We start from the raw sequence: 20862 nt of genomic DNA, 5'->3' as shown, positions 1-20862 counted from the left end.
GTGCAAATCGATAGACTGTAGAAAAGCTTAAAGTGGCAGAAAATTTAAATGAAAGACGAAAGACAGCGAGAACTCCCGATGCCCCCGTCAACCACCGAGGAGATGAGACGGATAAACTGTGGGGTCAAAGCATCACGGGCGCGCACTGTCAACAACACACACACACACACACACACACACATTAACAGGATCCACACACACACACGGCTGCTGTGTTTTGCTTGATGAGCAAAAATGTGCCAGCAAGTGATACAGATCATATGCTAATATGACTGAGGGGGTAAAAGTGAGATTGAGCACATTTCTAGCATGTTTCATTGCTATAGCAACAGCCTTTGTACTTGCAGAGAGAAGTGGGTGGCAGGGTAAAAAAAGAGCAAGCCTGTGAGTGAGTAAGTGAGTGAGAGGAGGGAGGGAGAGAGGGAGGGAGGGAGAGAGAGGGAGAGACTTTGGCTCGCTCCGTGCTCTTGGTTCCACCAGCCGAGCTCTCTGCCAACCCTAAGACCTCGGGGCTTTGAACAGTCAAGGTCACTGAGGAGGAAAAATGAACAACTCCGAAAAACGTGCTTGTGCATACTCCACATCCAAGAGAGGGGATGATGCAGTTCTGCCTCACACAGACAGGGGGCGCCACTGTGAACACCCGCTCCACAGCAGCAGGCAGTTTTTCATCCATACCCTTGAAGGGTCATAGATAATAAGAAGGGGTTATTTAATCCTTATTGTGCTTCGTTTGGACGACGATTCTCCGTCAACATTCATGTTCAACTTTTATGCAGCAGCGTCTGCTTTGAGGTTCAAACGCTGAAACTGACCAATGCAGCGAGGCGTGTGTTACATATATGTTATATATATATAATATTAATATTATATATATATATATATTAATATTATATATATATACAATATATATAATATTAATATTATATATATATTAATATTATATATATACAATATATATATATATATTAATATTATATATATATAATATTAATATTATATATATATATATTAATATTATATATATACAATATATATATATATTAATATTATATATATATATATATAATATTAATATATATATATATGATATTACATTTCAACTGCATTACACCCAGCGTCCAACATTAGCATTAGCATAGGTCTGTGAAGGACAACCTTGAATCACTAAACTGTGTGTGTGTGTGTTTAGAGTGAGAACCCTGTGGAGTGAATATCAATTTAGATAAGGTTATTGTCTCATAAAGACTTAACTTTACACACACACACACACAGTGACTGTCCTCACATGTCCTTTAAAGCCTTTGGTGCCTGCTGTAAAACTGACTGGTTACGGCGACTGAAATCAGTGACGGCAGCTATTTTTAGGATGTGAACACACACACACACACACACACACACACACATACACACACACACACACACACACAGAGGAGAGGATCATGCAGCAGAGTGTGTCGATGTCCATATGACTTTAGAGAAGTGTGTCTGTCTGAATCATGTCTGTGTGTGTGTGTGTGTGTGAGAGTTATATTGAGTTCAGAAGCTCATCGAGTCATAAACAACTGTTTATTATTACATGGACGATGATGATGATGATGATGAAGCTCCACGGTGGCGCACAGTTAAACGCAGCCTCACGCCGTGGCATCACACAGCGCCGGTGTCTTGTGATTCAGAGTGCGTCACATGGTCGTGTATTTAACTCCATCCTCCACATGAGGGTCTGTGTCAGTCTCAGCTGACATAGGACAACAAACTGTTTTTGATATTTACATTTTCTAATCCAGTTTTATTTACAAAGCACATTTTAACAGTCATTTCATTTTTAGAGGTGTGTCAATTGGACAGATATTATTAGCATAGCAGTGGAAACAAATGCCACATTTCCTCAAAATAGGAGCTAAAGGAAGCAGCTCCAATGAAAACAGGAGAGGTCCTAGAACAGAACCCTGCGGTACACCACAGTGGAGTGGTAGCTGTAGACACAAGGACACAAAGTCGTTAAGGACAACACAGAAACTTCTCTCTGCCAGGTAGGAAATAAACAATCCAGGGCTACTCCTTTAAGATGAATGAATGATGAATTAATGAAGAGTGTCGTGGTGAACGTCGCAAAAGCAGCACAAGAACAACCCAGTTACCAGTCAGTGGGTAAATAAATGTCATTAAAAAGCCTTCAAAGTGCAGACTGTGCTGAATTTCACACATAAAACCTTCAGTTTTTCACATGTAAATTCACTGATGCACAGATCTGCTATGATATTGTTCATCACCTGCTCCACTTGAAGCCTTTCTATCATCCTTCTATCATCTTTACGTCCTCCGTCATCGTCAGTGTGTCACGATCTCGTCGTGCAGAATGCAGATAAGACGCCGACTGAGATACCTTTCTGAAAGGAAGTCATGTGAGAGGAAGAGGAGCAGGGTGCTGAACGCTCCTGGAGGCCGGTTGAGGTGTGATGAAGAGGATATGGAGTCAGCGCGTGTCCCGCCACGGAAATCAACTCAGGCCAGGGAGCACGGAAAAACCAAGGGAGGAGGAGTCATGGCCAACCAGCAGAAAATCTGCTGATGAAATTTGCATTACATCCACGTCAGTCACACACACACACACACTCACTCAACATGTTCTTATTTTTTCTGCTTAATTAACTCCCTTTTTGGTCGTGGATTTCTGTGACCCGTAATATTCCATTCCTGTGTGTCTCCATCTTACACCCGGTGCGTCATCGCTCCACAGTCGGCATTTTCACGCCCAGTGCACACATTGTGTTGTGTGTTGGTCTGCAAATGAGCTGTGGTGGGGTGCATTGTGGGTTTGTGGCTATTTAGAGGCAGAATAAAAGCCACCACGCCACGTGACCAACAAAATCCTGGTCTCAAGTCAATAGAGCAATATTTTCATTTGTTTACAATCAAGACCATTTAGACAATGATAGAGGACAGATCTGAAATCTCTCCTGTAACACACTGGGAGCCAATGGAGGGAGGCCACAACGGGGGAGACGTGAGAGGGGGGCGTGGCTCAGCCCGAGAAATGAAGAGCGACAGCAGCAGTGAAGCAGCAGTGACATCTCTGTGCTGTGTAGGGTTTTAAACTCGGACTGAAGAAAACCTTATTAATGAATGGAAGTTTGGAGACTGGCCTGTAATTAGCAAACAAAAGCAGGAGCGACAGGAAAAGGCTGATTCTGGTACAGAATTGAGTTAACGGTGCTGAACTGGTGCATCATCGGCTCATGGTTCATTTATTTTAGAAGCAGCAGAAAGCTTCCACGACAACTGACCATCAAAACACAGTCGCACAATATTTTTAAATGACATGTTATAGACGCAGGTTAAAAACCAGTGCGATTCCTTATCCTGTGCAGTCAGACGTCGTTACTGGTTGGACAGTGAAGGTGGAGGCTCCACTGGCCAAGGACTCATGTAACTATCCCTTTATTTAAAGGCTTCTCTTTGGCGTCACACTCACGCATTCGTCACCTAAAAACCTAAAAGCACCAGAGACACGCACACCGCGGATAATTCAGACAACCCCTTTGTTTGCACTTTGCACCTCGATCACCTGCTGTGTAATGAGCCAAAGTGCAGTTGGACACGCCTCATCCGTCAGGGTTTCCCTGCTCCAACACACCCCATTCAAATAATAATAATTCAGATAATCCGCAAGTGTAGCAGGGGCCTGATAACGACAGAGTAGTGGGTCCCCAGAACCAGAACCAGGACCAGGACTGAGAAACCCTGCTTTAAACCATGTGCAATTCACTGAGGCCCTTCGAGAGATGACATCAAGTCAAACTGTATCATTAGATTTGTCAGACAATCAGCGAGCTTCCAAATCTAAAATGACAGAGTGTAAAAACACCGTTTACTCAAACATTTGCTTTATTAGAAATGTTCATGACAATGTTCCACATTAGTACAAAAATACGTTTCAAAATAGCACCTTTTCTCTGGCAGGTAAACATGCAGATACACAACATTCCCCCAAACCAATAATAATAAAACCAGTATGTACAAAACTGTTGAGATTATTGTGCTTGATTCTTCATATTTGACACAAATGATTCAAAGCCAATGTTTTTGTGCTTCAAACGTGTGGAGAAGTTGTTTTCTGGCCTTTGTGGAGTAAGTTTTGTATTTTGTAAACTTTAACATTAGATAACATTTAACATTAATGATGATGATCATACAAATGCATAAGAGAGAAGTAGAGCTGAAACAATTACACCATTAATCGATTAGTCCATGAATCGTCAACTCTTTTGATAATGAGACTTAAAAGAAGATTTCTGATTGTTTCAGCTTCTTAAGTGTGAATATTTTCTGGTTTTATTTGCTTCATATCACAAGGAAATCATTTGAGAACATCATCATTTCCACGTTTGACAAACACTGATCAACACTTTCTGATATTTTATTATTTTATTTATTACTCGTGAACATAATCATTAGCTGCAGTTCTAGAGAGAAGTTAACTCACAAAGTGAGCGACAGTAAAACAATCAACCAATGATTTAACTTTAAACTCTATTGACTATGTGAGGCTAAGAGCTGGTATAAATACTTTAATCACTTGTTTTTGTTTTTATAAATAGTTCAATGCAGATTTTTACTGTTTAACTGTTTGTTCTTCTTCTCTAATTGTTATTTTTGAAGTAAATGCAGCACTTTAATACGACTCCGGTGACTCCTACGTTCCTATATTGAGAAACAAAGTATTGTGATTATCTTTAGAAGACCGTGATAATGAAACCACCACCTCAGCCCACTTCTGCTGTGCAGAAAGAATGAAAACATTACAAAACATGCTCCGAGTACAAGCACCAGCTCTGGCTGCAGTTTGAACACACGGTAACATTCGGTGTGGCGTTTCATTCTCTGCTCGCGTGTTGACGGGTTTTATTTAGATGATCATTCCAAACGCGACGAGCTGAATTCTAAGCCGCGATATCTGTGACTTTTAATAGACAACGATAAGCACAGGAGTAGAGAGACGGGCTGAGATTGTTGGTGACCAGCGATTAATCAACACCAAACCACAGAGGACGGATGATTCCACTTCTCCAGGGAACATCTTTGGCTTCATTTAAAGTTCATTTTTTAATTTTAACTTGAAATGAGTGGTGTCTCTGTTTTCTCATTATGTTCAGATAATGAGTGAAATAACAGTAAATGAACTCAACTACAGCTTCACCAATCTGTGAGGTGATTTTCCCTCTGTGCATATCAGTGATAAAAGCAGTAAAAGCACCTCAAGGGTACGTCGACAAACTCAAGGTGAAGTCTTTAAGAGAATCTTCTCTTCACTGTGCAAATGTTAAACAGGTTTTACGACGTCACAAAAACCTAATAAAACACAATTTAGTCTTTAGTTTTGCTGAATATGAGAATATAAACCACGGAGGAACTCTCTGGAACTCTCACAGCTGTCGAACCCACGGTGAAGTGAAATGGATGCATTTAAGGACAATAAATAAACACAACAAATCTTGACCATTGGCTTTCAACAAAAATAATGATCTATAAAAAAAGATATATAAAGCTTTATAAACATTCCCGTAGCTGACAAAGAATTGGCCACAATCATCGCGCCGTCTTCACGGGCCGAGGACCTGCAACACATGACGCGTTAGACTGCATACATTAAATCAAGGAGTTTAAAATAGACTAGTGTGTGTCTGTCTGTCTGTGTGTGTGTGTCTGTCTGTCTGTCTGTGTGTGTCTGTGTCTGTGTGTGTGTGTCTGTGTCTGTGTGTGTGTGTGTGTGTGTGTGTGTGTGTGTGTGTGTGTGTGTGTGTCTGTGTCTGTGTGTGTCTGTGTGTGTGTCTGTGTCTGTGTGTGTCTGTGTCTGTGTGTGTGTGTGTCTGTGTGTGCATCCCCAACCTTTAGCATCCCCAAGGCAGGATTCTTCACAGTCCTCCAGGTGGAGGAAGCGGTTGTCGTTTCCTTCACAGCCGCTGTAGATGAAGGGTCTGCAGGCCTGAGACCGATCGTTAAAATACCAGCGCAGACTGTATCGTCCACAGTTGCCCTCGTCCATGGGCAACTGGCACAAGTCTGCTGGAGATGCACCACACCACAAAGACACAACACAGACACACACACACACGGCACCACACCACACCACACAGACACACACACACCACACCACAGAGACACAACACAGACACACACAACACAAACACCACACCACACAGACACACACACACACCACAAAGACACACACACACCACACCACAAAGACACAACACAGACACACACACACACATGCACCACACCACACCACAAAGACACAACACAGACACACACACACACGGCACCACACCACACAGACACACACCACACCACAAAGACACAACACAGACACCACACCACAAAGACACAACACAGACACACACACACAAAAAGACACAACACAGACACACACACTACAGACACCACACCACAAAAGACACCACACAGACACACACAACACCACACCACAACACAGACACACACACAACACCACAAGACAACACAGACACACACACACACACACCACACCACAAAGACACAACACAGACACACACAACACAGACACACACCACAAAGACACAACACAGACACACACACACACACACAACACAGACACCACACCACAAGACACACAACACAGACACACACAACACAGACACACACACAACACAGACACACACCACAAAGACACAACACAGACACACACACACACGACACAGACACCACAAAGACACAACACGACAGACACACACACACACCACAACACCACAAAGACAACACAGACACACACAACACAGACACACACCACAGACACCACACAGACACACACCCACACAGACACCACACACAGACACACACACACACACACAACACAGACACACACCACAAAGACACACAACACAGACAGACACATGTGAGGTGTGAACACAAGTAAACACAGAGACATGCACTTTGAGGAAAACAGCGTAGAAGCAGATGAGCAGTAAATAGTAAAATGAGAACCAAGACCAGAACTCATTATTTCTAAGATCCAAACTAACTTGTTTAATAAGAAAGTACGAAGCCTCACACACGACATGGGAAACAAACTCTGATTCGCGGCCATGGAATACTAATCAGTTCACACGAAACAGGTAAAACCAAATAGATGTAAAGTCCATTCATCCATTCATCCATCTTCTACCACTTCATCCTCCACATGAGGCCTGCGGGGGGGAACTATACGTCAGCTGAGAACGGCACAGCTCGCCCTGTGACCTCATGTGGAGGATGAAGCGGTAAAAGATGGATGGATGGACATTAATGAATTAATATGTTGTGTGCACGTTTTACTTATTTTGTGGGAACAAATTAGCATTTTGTCGCCACAAATGAATATTTTGTGTGCATGCTTTACCAGTTTCTTGGGACCTAATTAGTATTTCATGGCCATAAATTAGTATTTCATGCACACGTTTGACCTATTTCATTTCTTTCTTCCCATATGATGTATGGGGTTCTGTTTTTTGTATTACACTGAAGTGAGTGAAGCCCTGAGACGCCGAGGCCGAGCAAGACGACAGTATATGAGCTGCTTTACCTTCACCTCTGACTCTCCTCTTGGTCCTGATTGATTTGGGCTTTGTGGCTGATTTGTTTGCTTCATCTGTGAATGTTTTCTCTGAGTCCTTTTTGACAGTCTCACCTGTCCAAACATGCACACAAGCACACGTGTTCACAGACAGAGGCAGTGAAAGGACATTCATTTGATAATGTGCTCAACGTGTGTGTGTGTGTGTGTGTGAAACAGGCGGCGTGACCAAGGCCAACACATTCTCTCTAATGTCTTGACACAGAGTGGAACACAGACGCAGGATCTGAGACTCTCGCAGCACAAATTGGATTATGTGGATTATGTTACAACTGAATAAAGAAAACTGAATTTCATACGACATTTACCGCATTAAACAGATAAGTTGGTGGACTGTAAATGAATTGTGTTGATGTCCGGGATCGTGTTACGTTAGGAATGTAACTTTCCTTAACATAACTTTACTAAGTAAACAGAGAGAAATGGACCTAGTTTTGAAAGTTTTTTTTATCACAGACTCTCCTCACAGACGAGTCCAGCTGTCAATCACCTGGTGTCCACACATGCTTTATCATCTACTTTCCTCTGGAACTAGTGACTGACACCATTAACTCCTCAGGAGAATGTTGACTTTCATTATAAATCAAGTGAGAAGTCATATTTCCATTCAAACTTGTGTGGAGTCGCCCACTCGTGTCCAATTACTGTGACGGCTTCTGTCCTAAACCCCGGGCTTCACTTGTGGAACCAGAGGACTAATGTCAACAACCAGGAGCAACACAATTATCTTTATTATTTTATTATTTCACAATACTGCCGCTTTTATTACTCAGAAATACTGTAAACATGAGTCATTGCTAGTTGACTGCGTCGCAGCATGAGACACACAATGAAAACAAAAGCACACACTTACCATCGCTGCGGTTGGCCGGCGGCTCGACGTAGAGCAGCTCGTCCATGGGCTCGTCGTAGGCCTCGACGGAGTAAATGTGCTCGTAGTCGGGGTCGTTGGTGTTCACCACCACGTGCAGCTCGCGGCCTGAAACGAGAGCATCGCCACACGGGTCAGAAAAGCCCTTAACTTAAGCTGCATCGCAAGAGAAGGCTCTTAAGGCTCCCTTTAACTCGACACAACACGAGGAGTCTGTTAATTCAGGTTAAATAGAGCCTGACATGTGTGTGTGTGTGTGTGTGTGGACACAGACTACATCGTCAGACATGCGAAACACAATCGGAGAACTCTGTTTTCTTAAAAGAGAAAACAACCCAGTATTTGAAGAGGTCTCCAGATGTTAGAGAGAGAAAGCCACGCGTGATGGACACACTCACCCTCCTCACCGCTCAGGCCCAGTTGCTCGAGTGCAGGCCGAGCCCTGACCGTAGGCTGGGACTGAGGGTCCAGGCCTGAACCTGAGAGAGCCAGAGAGGGAAAAGGAGGAGGAGTGAACAGGGACACCGAAGGAGGAGGAGGAGCAGAGACGGAAAGAGAGAGACCAGGTGAGTGTGAGACAGGGGAGTCAGGAAGGGCGGAGATGGACATCACATTCTGGTAGTCAAACCTTTTAGACACACGAGCAGGCAACAACACCCACATCCACCACACAATCATTCCACTCCCACACTGAAACACACACACACACACATTCGACATTCATGACTTGCGGGGACATTGCATTGACTTACATTCATTTCTTGGAGACTTACCCTAACCTTAACCACAATTACTACTGGCCTAATCCTAATCCTAACCCTAACCTAACCTTAAAACATATCTTCACCTTAAAATGTAGTAATTTACGTTATGGGGACTTGTCCCCACAAGGAGGACAAGTCCCCATAATATGACTGTGTAAACAGGTTTAGGTCCCCACACATTAGTAATACCTGGACATACACACACGCACACACACACACACACACACACACACACACACACACACACACACACACACACACACACACACACACACACACACACACACACACACACACACACACACACACACACACACACACACACACACACACACACACACACACACACACACACACACACACACACACACACACACACTAAAGGAATTACAGGTTTTTGGTCTGTTTCCAAAAACTGATTGTAATCCTTTAAGGACTCAAGTATTTGGACTTGTGTCACACTCAAGTCGAGCCTTTGACCGGTTTGAGTCCAAGTCACATTAGTGCTGATTCAGCTGAAGACTCAGAGACTCGGAGCGTTAGTGAGCGCTCGTGATGCAACATGACGTCACATGACGTGGAATTAAACACGGGTGAAATGGTGAAATTCTCTGTAATGATCACACAGTCACAGTCATTCATCTTATGTTTCATTAAACTAATGTGGGAGAACAGGTCGGAAAGTAGACAATAAATGAAATTGTGTTATTATGGAATATATAACACAATTAGTTATGACTAATGTTGGTTAATCTGGGATTTATATACAACGTGCTCTACACTAAGCCATGCTGACGTTTAAGGAAATGAAAACGTATCTATAAGAGTCATTTTCTTACAACCAAACCTATTTAAAAACAAAAAATTTAAATTTAATGTCATCATTTTGTCATTATCTAACGTATTATTATTATTATTTAAATCTCAACAGAACGAGCAGCCGTTTCCTCCAAGTCTGTGTTTGTGATTCTTTCTTCCAAACAAACTCAGTTTCTTTCACAGTCTTTTCAAAGTCCTGATGCTAAAGATAATGTTGGTGCTGAATATGAAGTATTTCTCTATTTGTGAAGACAATCAACGTGTAACTTCACAAAATGCTCTGTGTTAATAATTACTTTATTCTCATAATAACATCATTTTTGTAAAATAAAGTTTGGCCCTAATCCTCCGTCGTGTCTTAGAATCTGAGACTGACTCATTCTTTCATTACCAGCCATAAAAACTGATATTGTATTGAGATGAGTCATTTGGCCAACAAGTGTTTTTATGTGGTTTAAAGAAAACACATTTGCTACATGGACTACGGACACAGACGCTGCTGCTGCTGCTGCTGCTGCTGCTGCTGCTGCTGCTGCTGCTGCTGCTGCTGCTCACTCACCTCCACACGCTGAGGACCAGACAGATGGACAGGAAGGGAAGAAGGAGAGAGAGAATAATAAAGGTCAGTAAAAGAGTAAAGTCTTTGCTGAAGGTCAATGCAGCTGCGAGTAAAGTGGACTCACCACAGTGCTGATTCATCTCCGAGCGAACATAGTGTCTGATCTCATCCTCCTGAATTTGAAATTGAGAGAGAAGCAAGACAAGACACTTAAAACACAACGCTGATGTCTTTGTATACGTGCATGTTGTTCAGCGTCAGTGAGGATCGAGCACTGACCGTCATGCCCGGCTCTCCTCTGTCTCCCTTGGCTCCATCTGGGCCCAACTCTCCCTGCAACATGGACAAGTGTCAGGACAGACAGACGCGACCCACAGAGAGGCCGAGACGCAACACTGAAGAACTGCATGTCAAAGTCAAAGTGCAAGGTTGAAACTGCGCGAGAGTCCTAAACATTTATTCAAAGCTTGGATAATGTGTGACTGTTGATGGGAAAAACTCTGTCAAAATGTACTGCCGTGCAATGTGTAATTCCATGTTTGTTGCTGTTTTTTTAACCATACAAGATTTCTCCAACCACAACAAGGACGTAAGTGACAGTGACACTCACCGGCTGTCCTCGCTCTCCTGGGATACCCGGGATTCCGCGTGGACCCACCACGGACGGACCGAACGGCCCTCGCTCTCCCTGACACGCGAGCAAAAACAACATTACAGTGAACAGGTATTCCAGTCACGCTCGTCTGCTGTTAGTCTGCTCAGTTTCACAGAGAACAAAGAACAAGATTAGGAATTAGACATCAAGTCTGTGTAAATCACAAGTGCACTGTAAAAGAATGAAAGACTTATTCTCCAAAGTCTGGTAATATGTGACAACATTTACCTGATGTACAATGTACTCTGTGCACAGTATAATTACAGTGCATCAGCTGCATTTAAGTCATATATTAACTTCACATAATGACAGAGTCTGCGTCTGAAACGAGGTCAATCGATCGTCACCAGCTTTAATTATTTACTGGATGAGGCAAAAGATAAATACACAGCAATCAAACCAAAGTGCCAGTCAGAGAAGAAAGAGGAGAAGGAGCAAACACAACAGAGGACACAGTCTGCTTTATATAACATCCTTTTTTTCTTGTGTCAAATATCAAAACAAGTTTCATCTTTGTTGACGCCACTGACAGCTGTTATTTGTGTGCACTCAGTGACAGAAGTCGTACGTTTGTCTTTTATTAGACGGTCTTTTCTTTTGCTGGATCGCCGTCACACCTGTGCACAGTCACTGCTGCTGCTGCTGCTGCTGCTGCAGAACTATCTCCTGTTCTTTCTTTCCTTGCAGTGACTTTACTCCACAGATACAATTCAAATCAAGCCCCTTGTCCACCTGTGGAACTCGCCTCGGCACGGCGCGGCGTGGTTTTCCACTGCAAAACAGTACCTTCTCAACGTGGGCGGAGTCATCACTGCACGGCGTTGACACACGTTTTACACAAGTGACGAGTGACTTGTAAAGCAGTCACACATGATAAGGCCTCAGTAGCTGGTACTGTCGCTAGTGGACACGCAAAATAACCGCGATGTGCCGAGGCGAGGCGAGCTAGTGGAAACTCGCCATAAGGTATCGAGCCACCATCAAACCAGTGAATGAATGAATGAATGAATGAATGAATGACCACCTTCTCTCCCTGGAGCCCTTCAGGGCCGGGACCACCAGATGGTCCCTGGGGCCCAGTTAGACCGGCGGCCCCATCCACTCCTCTGGGACCAGGAGGGCCAGGCACACCAGGAGCACCCTATATGTGAAGATGACAGAGCAAAGTGGGATTATGAAGTAAAACATGTAAAAGTGGGAAGATTCTAAAGTGGGATTATGAAGTAAAACATGTAAAAGTGGGAAGATTCTAAAGTGGGATTATGAAGTAAAACATGTAAAAGTGGGAAGATTCTTTACTCATAAATAAATAAATAAATAATGTCAATCTGCACACATTTGAACATGCAGGAGTCATGTCGACACCCCAGTGTTTGGGTCATTACTCAGCAGTAGAAGTTCTGCACTGGAACTTTCACTTGCATCATAAGAGTTACAGACTCACCCTTTCACCCTTTTCTCCCTGAGATCCCTTGGATCCTGCCACCCCATCGAAACCACGATCACCCTTCACAGGACAAACAAAAAGAGAGTTATTGATATGATATATTCATATGATTAACATGGTCAGAACAGGGCTCTGTGTACTGTACCTTGGGGCCCACGAGTCCTTCTTTTCCCGGAGCCCCAGACGCTCCAGACGGTCCGACACCGCCCTGTGAATCACACAGCAGAGACATGATGATGATGATGATGATGATGATGATGAGGACGATAAAAACTTCAAGAAGTTATGAAACGCGTGTGTTTGTACCAAACACTGACTCATACCTTTTCACCTTTTCTTCCTGGAAGGCCGGATCGACCGTGAGTACCAGCGTCTCCCTGCACACAAAGACATACATTCATTCATTCATTCATTCATTCTTCATTCACCACATCAACCAACATAACATGACTCACACACACGGCTGACGTCATCACATACATATTTTACATAAACATAGGAGGACATTATAACATTTTGGTGGTGATATATAAAGTGGGCAGCCCAGGCAGAGGTTTGTGCTTTCTTTCTTTCTTTGCTTCTTTCTTTTCTACCTTCTCTCCTTTGGGTCCATCGCTGCCACAATTCCCCTTGGGTCCTCGGTCACCCTGGTAACACACAAGTTTAAGTGACACGTAAACAGACCTGTGAATCACAAAGGAACCTATATATATATATATATATATATATGTATATGTATATATATATATATACGGTATATGTCATATATATACATATACATATGTCATATATATACATATATATGTACATATACACATATAGAGAGAAAGCTCTTCCCCCCCCACTCAAGCTGACTACCTATGCACAAGAACATGCAACCCTCCCATGAACGTGTGCAGATGTGATGCTGAAATGGTTGCTACCACCCTGACCCTGATGGGTTTGGACAATAGTGAGAGATAAGAGGGAGATAAAGAAAGTGGCAGTGAAGCAGGAGAAGCCTTGTACAGAGAGAGAGAGAGAGACTCAAATTCTTGGTTTCTCTCATCCATGATTTTTTTCCCACAAAATATGAAGCAACATTTCATCCAACATGAGCCGTTGTTGAACCTGCTTTTGAAAAAGCTTTTCAAATTTTGCTTTAAAATATAAATCATGACTATGTTTAAATATCCATTATATACAGAGGCTATATTATTATATTTCAACACAACATAGGTAAATCTGATGGAACTTTCACCAACAATATAAAAACAACTGAGCAAAAAAACACTCTATTTTGTGACTTCTGCACAATTATCACGACTAAAAACACGATATATAATGAATCATAACTTTGACTCAACAACAGATGGAAAATAACGCTTTTATTGAAACCTGAACATGTGACCTATAAACACACAGAACCGTGCTAAAGGCTAACTAGCATAATACTTCTATATATGCTTATATGTCTTCAGTTCATTAATGATTTTAATGGAGTTGAAATCAAAGACAACAGCAATGTCAGGTATTATTTAAGTGTTTTTTTTTTATGTGACAATTTTCCCATTTATTTATTGTCATGTTCTCATTTTTATGCAAATGAAGACCACAGAGAATAATCACACACAGAGAAAATACCTTGACTCCTCTCAGTCCTGAAACACCGGTGAATCCCTTCTCGCCCTTCTGCCCCAGCAGTCCGTCCTTCCCTGACAAACCCTGGGAAAAAAGCCCAGAAATCATCACAGTCAAAAGCAACCAGTAGTAAAGAAGTAAAGAAGTTTCCAATCAGACGCAAAGACACGCACCGCTTCACCAGGCACTCCGGGGTGACCGGCTTCTCCCTGCACACAATGACAGTAATTAGAAGAATTATTATCCTCACTGACAATCTGCTGATAATTAGGATTGTGATCATAATTATCATCAGACGCTCAGCGTCACTTGCCTTCTGTCCACCAGGACCGCGGGCCCCGGGGAATCCGACGGATCCTTTCTCCCCCGGCTCTCCCCTCTGACCCTGAGGTCAAACACACAAACACATGGAAAAAGAAATACTGGTCATTTATAACATCATATCCCGCATTGGGGTAAATACAGAGTTAAATGTGTGATAATCAGTTTTAAATAAAACGTCAGAATCTAACGTCATCTAACAGGAAGGTATTTACCTGCTCCCCTGAAGGCCCCTCCTGACCCTTTGTTCCTTTTTCTCCTTGGACCCCTTTAGGCCCTCTGTCGCCCTGAAACCAAACATGTGAGAACTAGAACTGTGGCAGTGATGCCAGCTGCTGTAAAACATCACTACAGTGTCTACAGTGAGATGTTCTCCTAACATCAACAGCGTTCACTCACCGTTTCTCCTTTGTTGCCCTTTTCTCCAGGAGGCCCTCCCACGAGCACAGTGTCACCCTGTCAATTGAAGGACAGCAGTGACTGATGTGTCGTCAACACACTGCTGTCAGTGTCGTATCACAGTCGTATAATCTCCATCGAGGAGGTGTGTTACTTTTGTTTATGAGTTAATAATCACACAAACAAGTTGAAAGTTAGTGAACTGCATAAAACATCACGTTCAGTTCTTTTCCACCTGTGGTCCCGACTCGACTCGACCCGACTCGACTCGACTCGACTCGACTCGCCTCGCACGGTTTTCCACTACTAAAATAGTAGCTACTCAACATGGGCGGAGTCTTCACTTCGTTTCACACACACACACACACACACAGTGACTTGTAAAGCAGTTGTTTTCAGTGTAACTGAATCATTAGAATCATTAAAACTATTTGTTCACGACCGGAGCTCAGCAGTGACGTCACTAAACTCCTCCTCCTAAGACTCGTCATAAATACTGAGATTTTACACATTTCCCTGATAATTGTTGGAGATTAACCCACGTTTTTAGGATTGTTAAGTCTTTTTTATCTGATCTACAGTTCGGCTTTGATTCTTGTGTCGGACGTCTCTTCCTGTGACGTCACTCTGACCAATCAGTGGCCGGCAGTCTGGTGATGTCACGCCTAGTGTCGCCTCAGCTCGCTTGGACCCTCACCAGAGCAGGTAGTAAAAAAAGTACCTGGTGCTATCACTAGTGGAAACGAGTGGAGTGGAGCTGGTAGAAACACACTGATGTTGTCTTTAGCGATATAAATAAATAAACATGCAAAAACAGAAGTGAGCTTTGGTTTATTGGATATTAAAAAACATGTCCACACCTTTTCTCCTTTGTCACCTTGAGGTCCACCGTCTCCCTGACAAAAAAACAAAGCCCCGTCACAGCAGATCAATTTAATTCACTACTTTACGAGAGCAGGACGCTCTGAAGATGCAGCTGCTGCTCAGTGACCTGCTCAAAGAACAAGAGCAATCTCACATGAAAATGGGAAGAGGACTGAAATATTCACCTTCTCTCCCCGAACACCGCGAGCCCCCGGGGAACCCTGATGACCACACACACAATTAAAACAGAAAGATCAGGCAACAGAAATGAAATCACAATAACAAGGTTTGAAGTGACTTCTTGTTGAAAATGCTTTGAAATCAACACGACAACAGTAGAGTTAGTTAACTCCTCCACAATAACTAAAGACATTCAAATCAAATCAAAGACGGAAACACTTGGTATTTACAGTTGGTCCTCTTTCCCCGTCCAGACCGGGACGACCCTCCTCGCCCTACAACAGGAGGCATGATGGGAAAAACATGCCACTCTTTAGTTGATTTAGTTGATCATATACAGTCTATGTAGAAAACAATGTGAACCAGTGTCTTACTCTGGTCCCTGCATCTCCTCTCTCTCCTCGAGCACCAGGGACACCAACGCCAACTTCCCCCTGGCGACAGGAAATGATGATATGAATACAAAGAACATTTAAATGAACATTTAAGAAATGGCATGGAAACATTTGTCTCCCTGAGATTCACCTTGTCTCCTTTGACCCCGTTGGTACCAGCGGAGCCCTGGAAAACAAATGACTGATCATTAGAAAAACATGAATTACATCATCAGAGCGGTTACATCAATTCAAAATATAAGAAGAACCAATAACAGTTTCCATTTATATCTGGAGACTGTAAACTGTATCGTCATTTAAAAGCCAGTTTGCCAAGTGAGAGGACGTCTTTACTTTAAAGACTGAAAACACAAATCCTTCATGACATGTGATGCTATGTTTCCTTCTGTTTTTAACCCTTTCAAACTCAAGCCTCAATTTGTTTTTGCTTATTTTAATCAGAATAACATCCAATAACTGGCAGTTATTTATAATTTACTGCATGTTAAAATACTGTTTTAACAATTAAAAAAGTAGAAACACACTGTTGTTGTACATGAACACCAGATTTTGTGTGTTAAATGTGAACTTTGAACAATATAAAACACATTTAAAATAACATTGGTTTGACTTTTTGTCTCAATGTCCAAAAAATGGAATGGAAAAAATGTACAGGTGTTTTTCCCACTCTGTCCACAAATGATGCGCCGGCTTCCAACAACAGTGTGAGTGAAATTACCGTAATAACCACATACGTAGCTCAAACCGCTGCGTAATTATAGAAACACAAAGTGCACTAGAGGATGATGGAGCGCTTCTTCATGTGGTGCTACAATAACTGATGAGCTTGTGGTGGACGTCCAGGGGGACAGAGAGGACAACTGAATGCAAGTCAAATGTTAATTCAAACTTTGACCAGCTAATCACTTCAGTCTCGAGTCCAAATTGACAATTTGAGACAAATTCCTTGAGGCGTTCCTTATATTTCAGTGAATGGGATGGATTTGCGCAGACGATGGATGCGTTTGTCTCTCGCCAGTGCAAGAAAGACTCAAAAAAACAAACAAATATATGCAGTTTCCTCTTGTGGTGAAACCTTTGATGCAACTGACTGACTTGTAGAAACGACCCCGACAGCATTCAGTCACGGAGCAGAATCACCACCACAGTGTAAAAACAAACAAACTCACTGGTTGTCCAGCGGGTCCAGCAGGACCAGGAGGTCCAACATTTCCTGGACGACCCGCAAAGCCCTGAAGACCCTGAAATGAGATTCACGCAATCTCAGTCACACCAGAGATGAAGGTTAAAATCACACAGTACAATGCGACCGCACTGACCCTCTCCCCAGGTGGTCCTGGAGGTCCTGGTTGTCCATTTTCTCCTCTCAGGCCAGGAGGCCCCACATCACCAGTCTTTCCCTGTGGTCCTGAAGGACCAGCTGTACCAGGAAGACCTGAGTCTCCCTAGAAATCCAGACACATTTCAATTCTTAGCAGCATATAAATCCTGCACATAAATCTGCATCTGCATCACAAGCTCTACTCACTTTTAAACCTTGAGGACCGTCCCGACCAGGAGGACCAGCCAGTCCTATGCCCCTCTCCCCCTGCAAAACACGGCCGATCACAACTGTCACGAGGATTTTCGTTCATTTTAGCTGGAAATGAATAAAAGACAAAAGTAAAAGCTCACTCACCTTATCTCCTTTTGGCCCAGGAGATCCCTGTGCTCCCTGCATCACCAGAAACATGAATGAAATCAATGAAAACAAAACTGAACGTTCCCATTCATTTAAGCTGCTTTTAAATTTCAAATGTCCCCACATCCACACATCAGTGTGCTTCCATTGTTATGCCGGTGAACACAGACTCCATTAGAACGAGTGTGAGCCGTCATTGGTTGTCATCACAGTTCACACGCCTCGTTAACCTCAAGGACGACGCAATCATTGGTGTCAATTACAAGAGACACTTTTAGAGAGAAGGTCTGAAAACCTTCATCACACTGTGATGGAACCATGACTGATGAATTGGACTGGTTTTCAGATGATAAGTCAGTGTCAACTAAACCTACAGTTTAAAGCTGCAGTGTGTAACGTTTGGTGATTATATTAAAGGAAAAAACACAGAGTGACGGACATTCGAGCTCTATTCGAGCTCTAAAGAAAGGTTAGCATAGCATCGTGTCTATGCTAAACAATATCTATCAGTCTTGCTAGCTTTATCTATCTAGTTAGCTATGTAATATCGAACATTAATCCATTAAAACATCTTATTATTTTCCCACTGTGGGACTAATAAAATACTTATACTGTAACGTCAGCATCACTATACTGATAGATATAGTTATAGTTACTGGCCACTTTATTAGGTACACTGGTTCAACTGATTGTTAATGTAAATGATCAGCCAATCACATAGCAGCAACTCAATGCATTAAGACAAGTGGATAAGTCCAAGATGATGAAGATCAAGCTGAGCATCACAAGAGAATGTGGCATGGTCTGAGTATTTCAGAAAATGCTGATCTACTGGACATTTCATGCCCGTTTTAGGGTTTACACAGATAGAACCTTATAATAGACCTAAATATACCTGTCATTTAAAACGACACAGATAGATATTTAACATATGCTCACATCCTCTCCCGGGTCTCCTGCTTCACCAACCACTCCCTAGAGTGACAATGAACGAGACAGTTTGAACACGTCATATTGTTTAACATCATAATTATGTTGTGTGTTGTGTGTGTGGAATGATTACACTCACTCTTTCCCCTTTGATGCCAGCACCACCTTTGTCTCCTTTGCCTCCCTGAGTGACAGCAATTACACAGCATATGTCACGTATGTCCACAGTCATGTGACACGACGGTGAGCGCGGACCTTACGCGGTCAGACTCACCTTCTCGCCAGGTAGACCTCTCTCTCCAGTTGTGCCAGGTAGTGTTGGACCAGCAGGACCCTGTGTCAATCACAACCAGGAGACTATTTCACGCCTGTACATACAGACTCAAACAAATGTTATTGTAAATATGTTTTACACTGTTCCAATTTCTAATTTAACACACAGGATCTGTTGTTCATGAACAACTGAAGTGTTTTTTCTAAATAAACCTGTTTGTTTTCCTTCAATTTAAACTATTATTACATGCAGTAGATTGTGAGTAACTGCCAGATATTGGAAGTTATTCTGGGAAAATGAGCAGAAGCACGTAGTTACAGGACAATTTGAGGCTTGGGTGTTAAAGGGTTAATGTTTGAATTTAAAAAAAAAAAATGTGGTTACTTCAAAAGCAGTGATAATTACAATGACTCACCATTGCTCCTTTGGGTCCAGGAGGACCGGCAACTGCCTGTAAAAATACAGAAAGAAACAGATAAAAGAAGAAGATGAAATTGACTTCTAAAAAGCTTTGGCATTCAAACATCGTCATCAAGCAGCTGTTAGATCGTCCGCCTCTCAGATTGTAAGTGTCAAGCAAACACGTTCAAATTCTAACATTAAAGATCAAACTTCACTGACAGAAGGAAACTAAAAACCTGCAGAGCATTAGTTTGGTTAATTCAGTGAATCATTTGGCAACACTGTTGATGTTTTTACAACCTTTCAACCTTTGTTGTGTGTCTGGGTTGTGAGGAATTATCTTCATGACATTGTCGTTTATTCAGAGAACTGGCAAGACCACGTCCAGCAGCTTTTTGGTAGACTGCGCGATGCCAATCTTACACTAAATCTTTCCAAGTAAAGCAATCCAAAGTGGAGACGCTTCTCTCAGAGAGAGAGAGTTGCGTCGTTCTTTGGGTATGGGCGGGATATTACAGAGACTTGCTTTGTCCAAAAACAAAAAAAAACATTTTCAGCGTCTGCTTGACTCCATTAAAGCGTCGATGACCACGGCCCCAGTTCTTGCTGATAAAACACGGATAATGGCATTTAAGTATTTCTTGAATTCTTTCACGTCATCTTCTAACTTGTTTTGACAGGTTTGCAGAAAAGTCAAGAGTCAACGAAGGAAGCAAAAGTGGAATCTCCATCTGCAACATTTCCCTCATCACAGCACAGAACAACTGTGGAGACGTGTGTGGAGATTCGGCTTAAAGGTATGGTTAAGTTTAGGGATAAGACTTAGTTCAGGCTGTCCAAATAAACTCAAGTCAAACCTGTGTGTGTGTGTGTGTGTGTGTGTGTGTGTGTGTGTGTGTGTGTGTGTGTGTGTCCGAACAAATGGACGAAGCTGCAGAGCAGATGGCCACTCGTTGACACAGCAACGCTGACACACGTTCCCTCGTTATTTATCAAAGTGGTGAACTTGTTGACAAGTGTCAGCGTT

General features: G+C 42.6%; 1 protein-coding gene across 4 annotated transcripts in view; it reads right to left on the bottom strand.

Annotated features, from left to right (window-relative positions):
- Positions 1–3873: 3873 nt before the first annotated feature.
- col7a1 (collagen, type VII, alpha 1) overlaps positions 3874–20862 on the bottom strand; it is a 70525-nt gene continuing 53536 nt past the window's right edge. For 3 of the 4 annotated variants that reach the window (XM_044024055.1, XM_044024056.1, XM_044024054.1), the window contains exons 88-119: positions 19849–19884; positions 19434–19493; positions 19299–19343; positions 19169–19204; positions 18227–18262; positions 18077–18136; positions 17868–17993; positions 17718–17789; positions 16679–16714; positions 16528–16587; positions 16384–16428; positions 16159–16194; positions 15970–16005; positions 15110–15166; positions 14926–14997; positions 14703–14774; positions 14563–14598; positions 14393–14473; positions 13363–13416; positions 13093–13146; positions 12915–12977; positions 12767–12829; positions 12347–12463; positions 11278–11355; positions 10947–11000; positions 10792–10840; positions 10668–10676; positions 8924–9004; positions 8508–8633; positions 7604–7708; positions 5893–6069; positions 3874–5621 (exon numbers count right to left, since the gene is read on the bottom strand). In XM_044024055.1, coding sequence (XP_043879990.1) covers positions 5593–5621; positions 5893–6069; positions 7604–7708; positions 8508–8633; positions 8924–9004; positions 10668–10676; positions 10792–10840; positions 10947–11000; positions 11278–11355; positions 12347–12463; positions 12767–12829; positions 12915–12977; positions 13093–13146; positions 13363–13416; positions 14393–14473; positions 14563–14598; positions 14703–14774; positions 14926–14997; positions 15110–15166; positions 15970–16005; positions 16159–16194; positions 16384–16428; positions 16528–16587; positions 16679–16714; positions 17718–17789; positions 17868–17993; positions 18077–18136; positions 18227–18262; positions 19169–19204; positions 19299–19343; positions 19434–19493; positions 19849–19884 — 2061 coding nt within the window. In that variant the 3' untranslated portion in view covers positions 3874–5592. The remainder of the gene's footprint in view (positions 5622–5892; positions 6070–7603; positions 7709–8507; positions 8634–8923; positions 9005–10667; positions 10677–10791; positions 10841–10946; positions 11001–11277; positions 11356–12346; positions 12464–12766; positions 12830–12914; positions 12978–13092; positions 13147–13362; positions 13417–14392; positions 14474–14562; positions 14599–14702; positions 14775–14925; positions 14998–15109; positions 15167–15969; positions 16006–16158; positions 16195–16383; positions 16429–16527; positions 16588–16678; positions 16715–17717; positions 17790–17867; positions 17994–18076; positions 18137–18226; positions 18263–19168; positions 19205–19298; positions 19344–19433; positions 19494–19848; positions 19885–20862) is intronic. The other variant, XM_044024057.1, reaches the window with a different exon arrangement.

This window comes from Solea senegalensis, linkage group LG4 (assembly GCF_019176455.1).
Source record: "Solea senegalensis isolate Sse05_10M linkage group LG4, IFAPA_SoseM_1, whole genome shotgun sequence".
Taxonomy (NCBI): Eukaryota; Metazoa; Chordata; class Actinopteri; order Pleuronectiformes; family Soleidae; genus Solea; species Solea senegalensis.
Note: the sequence above shows the minus strand (reverse complement) of the source record. Positions and strands in the feature narration are given on the sequence as shown.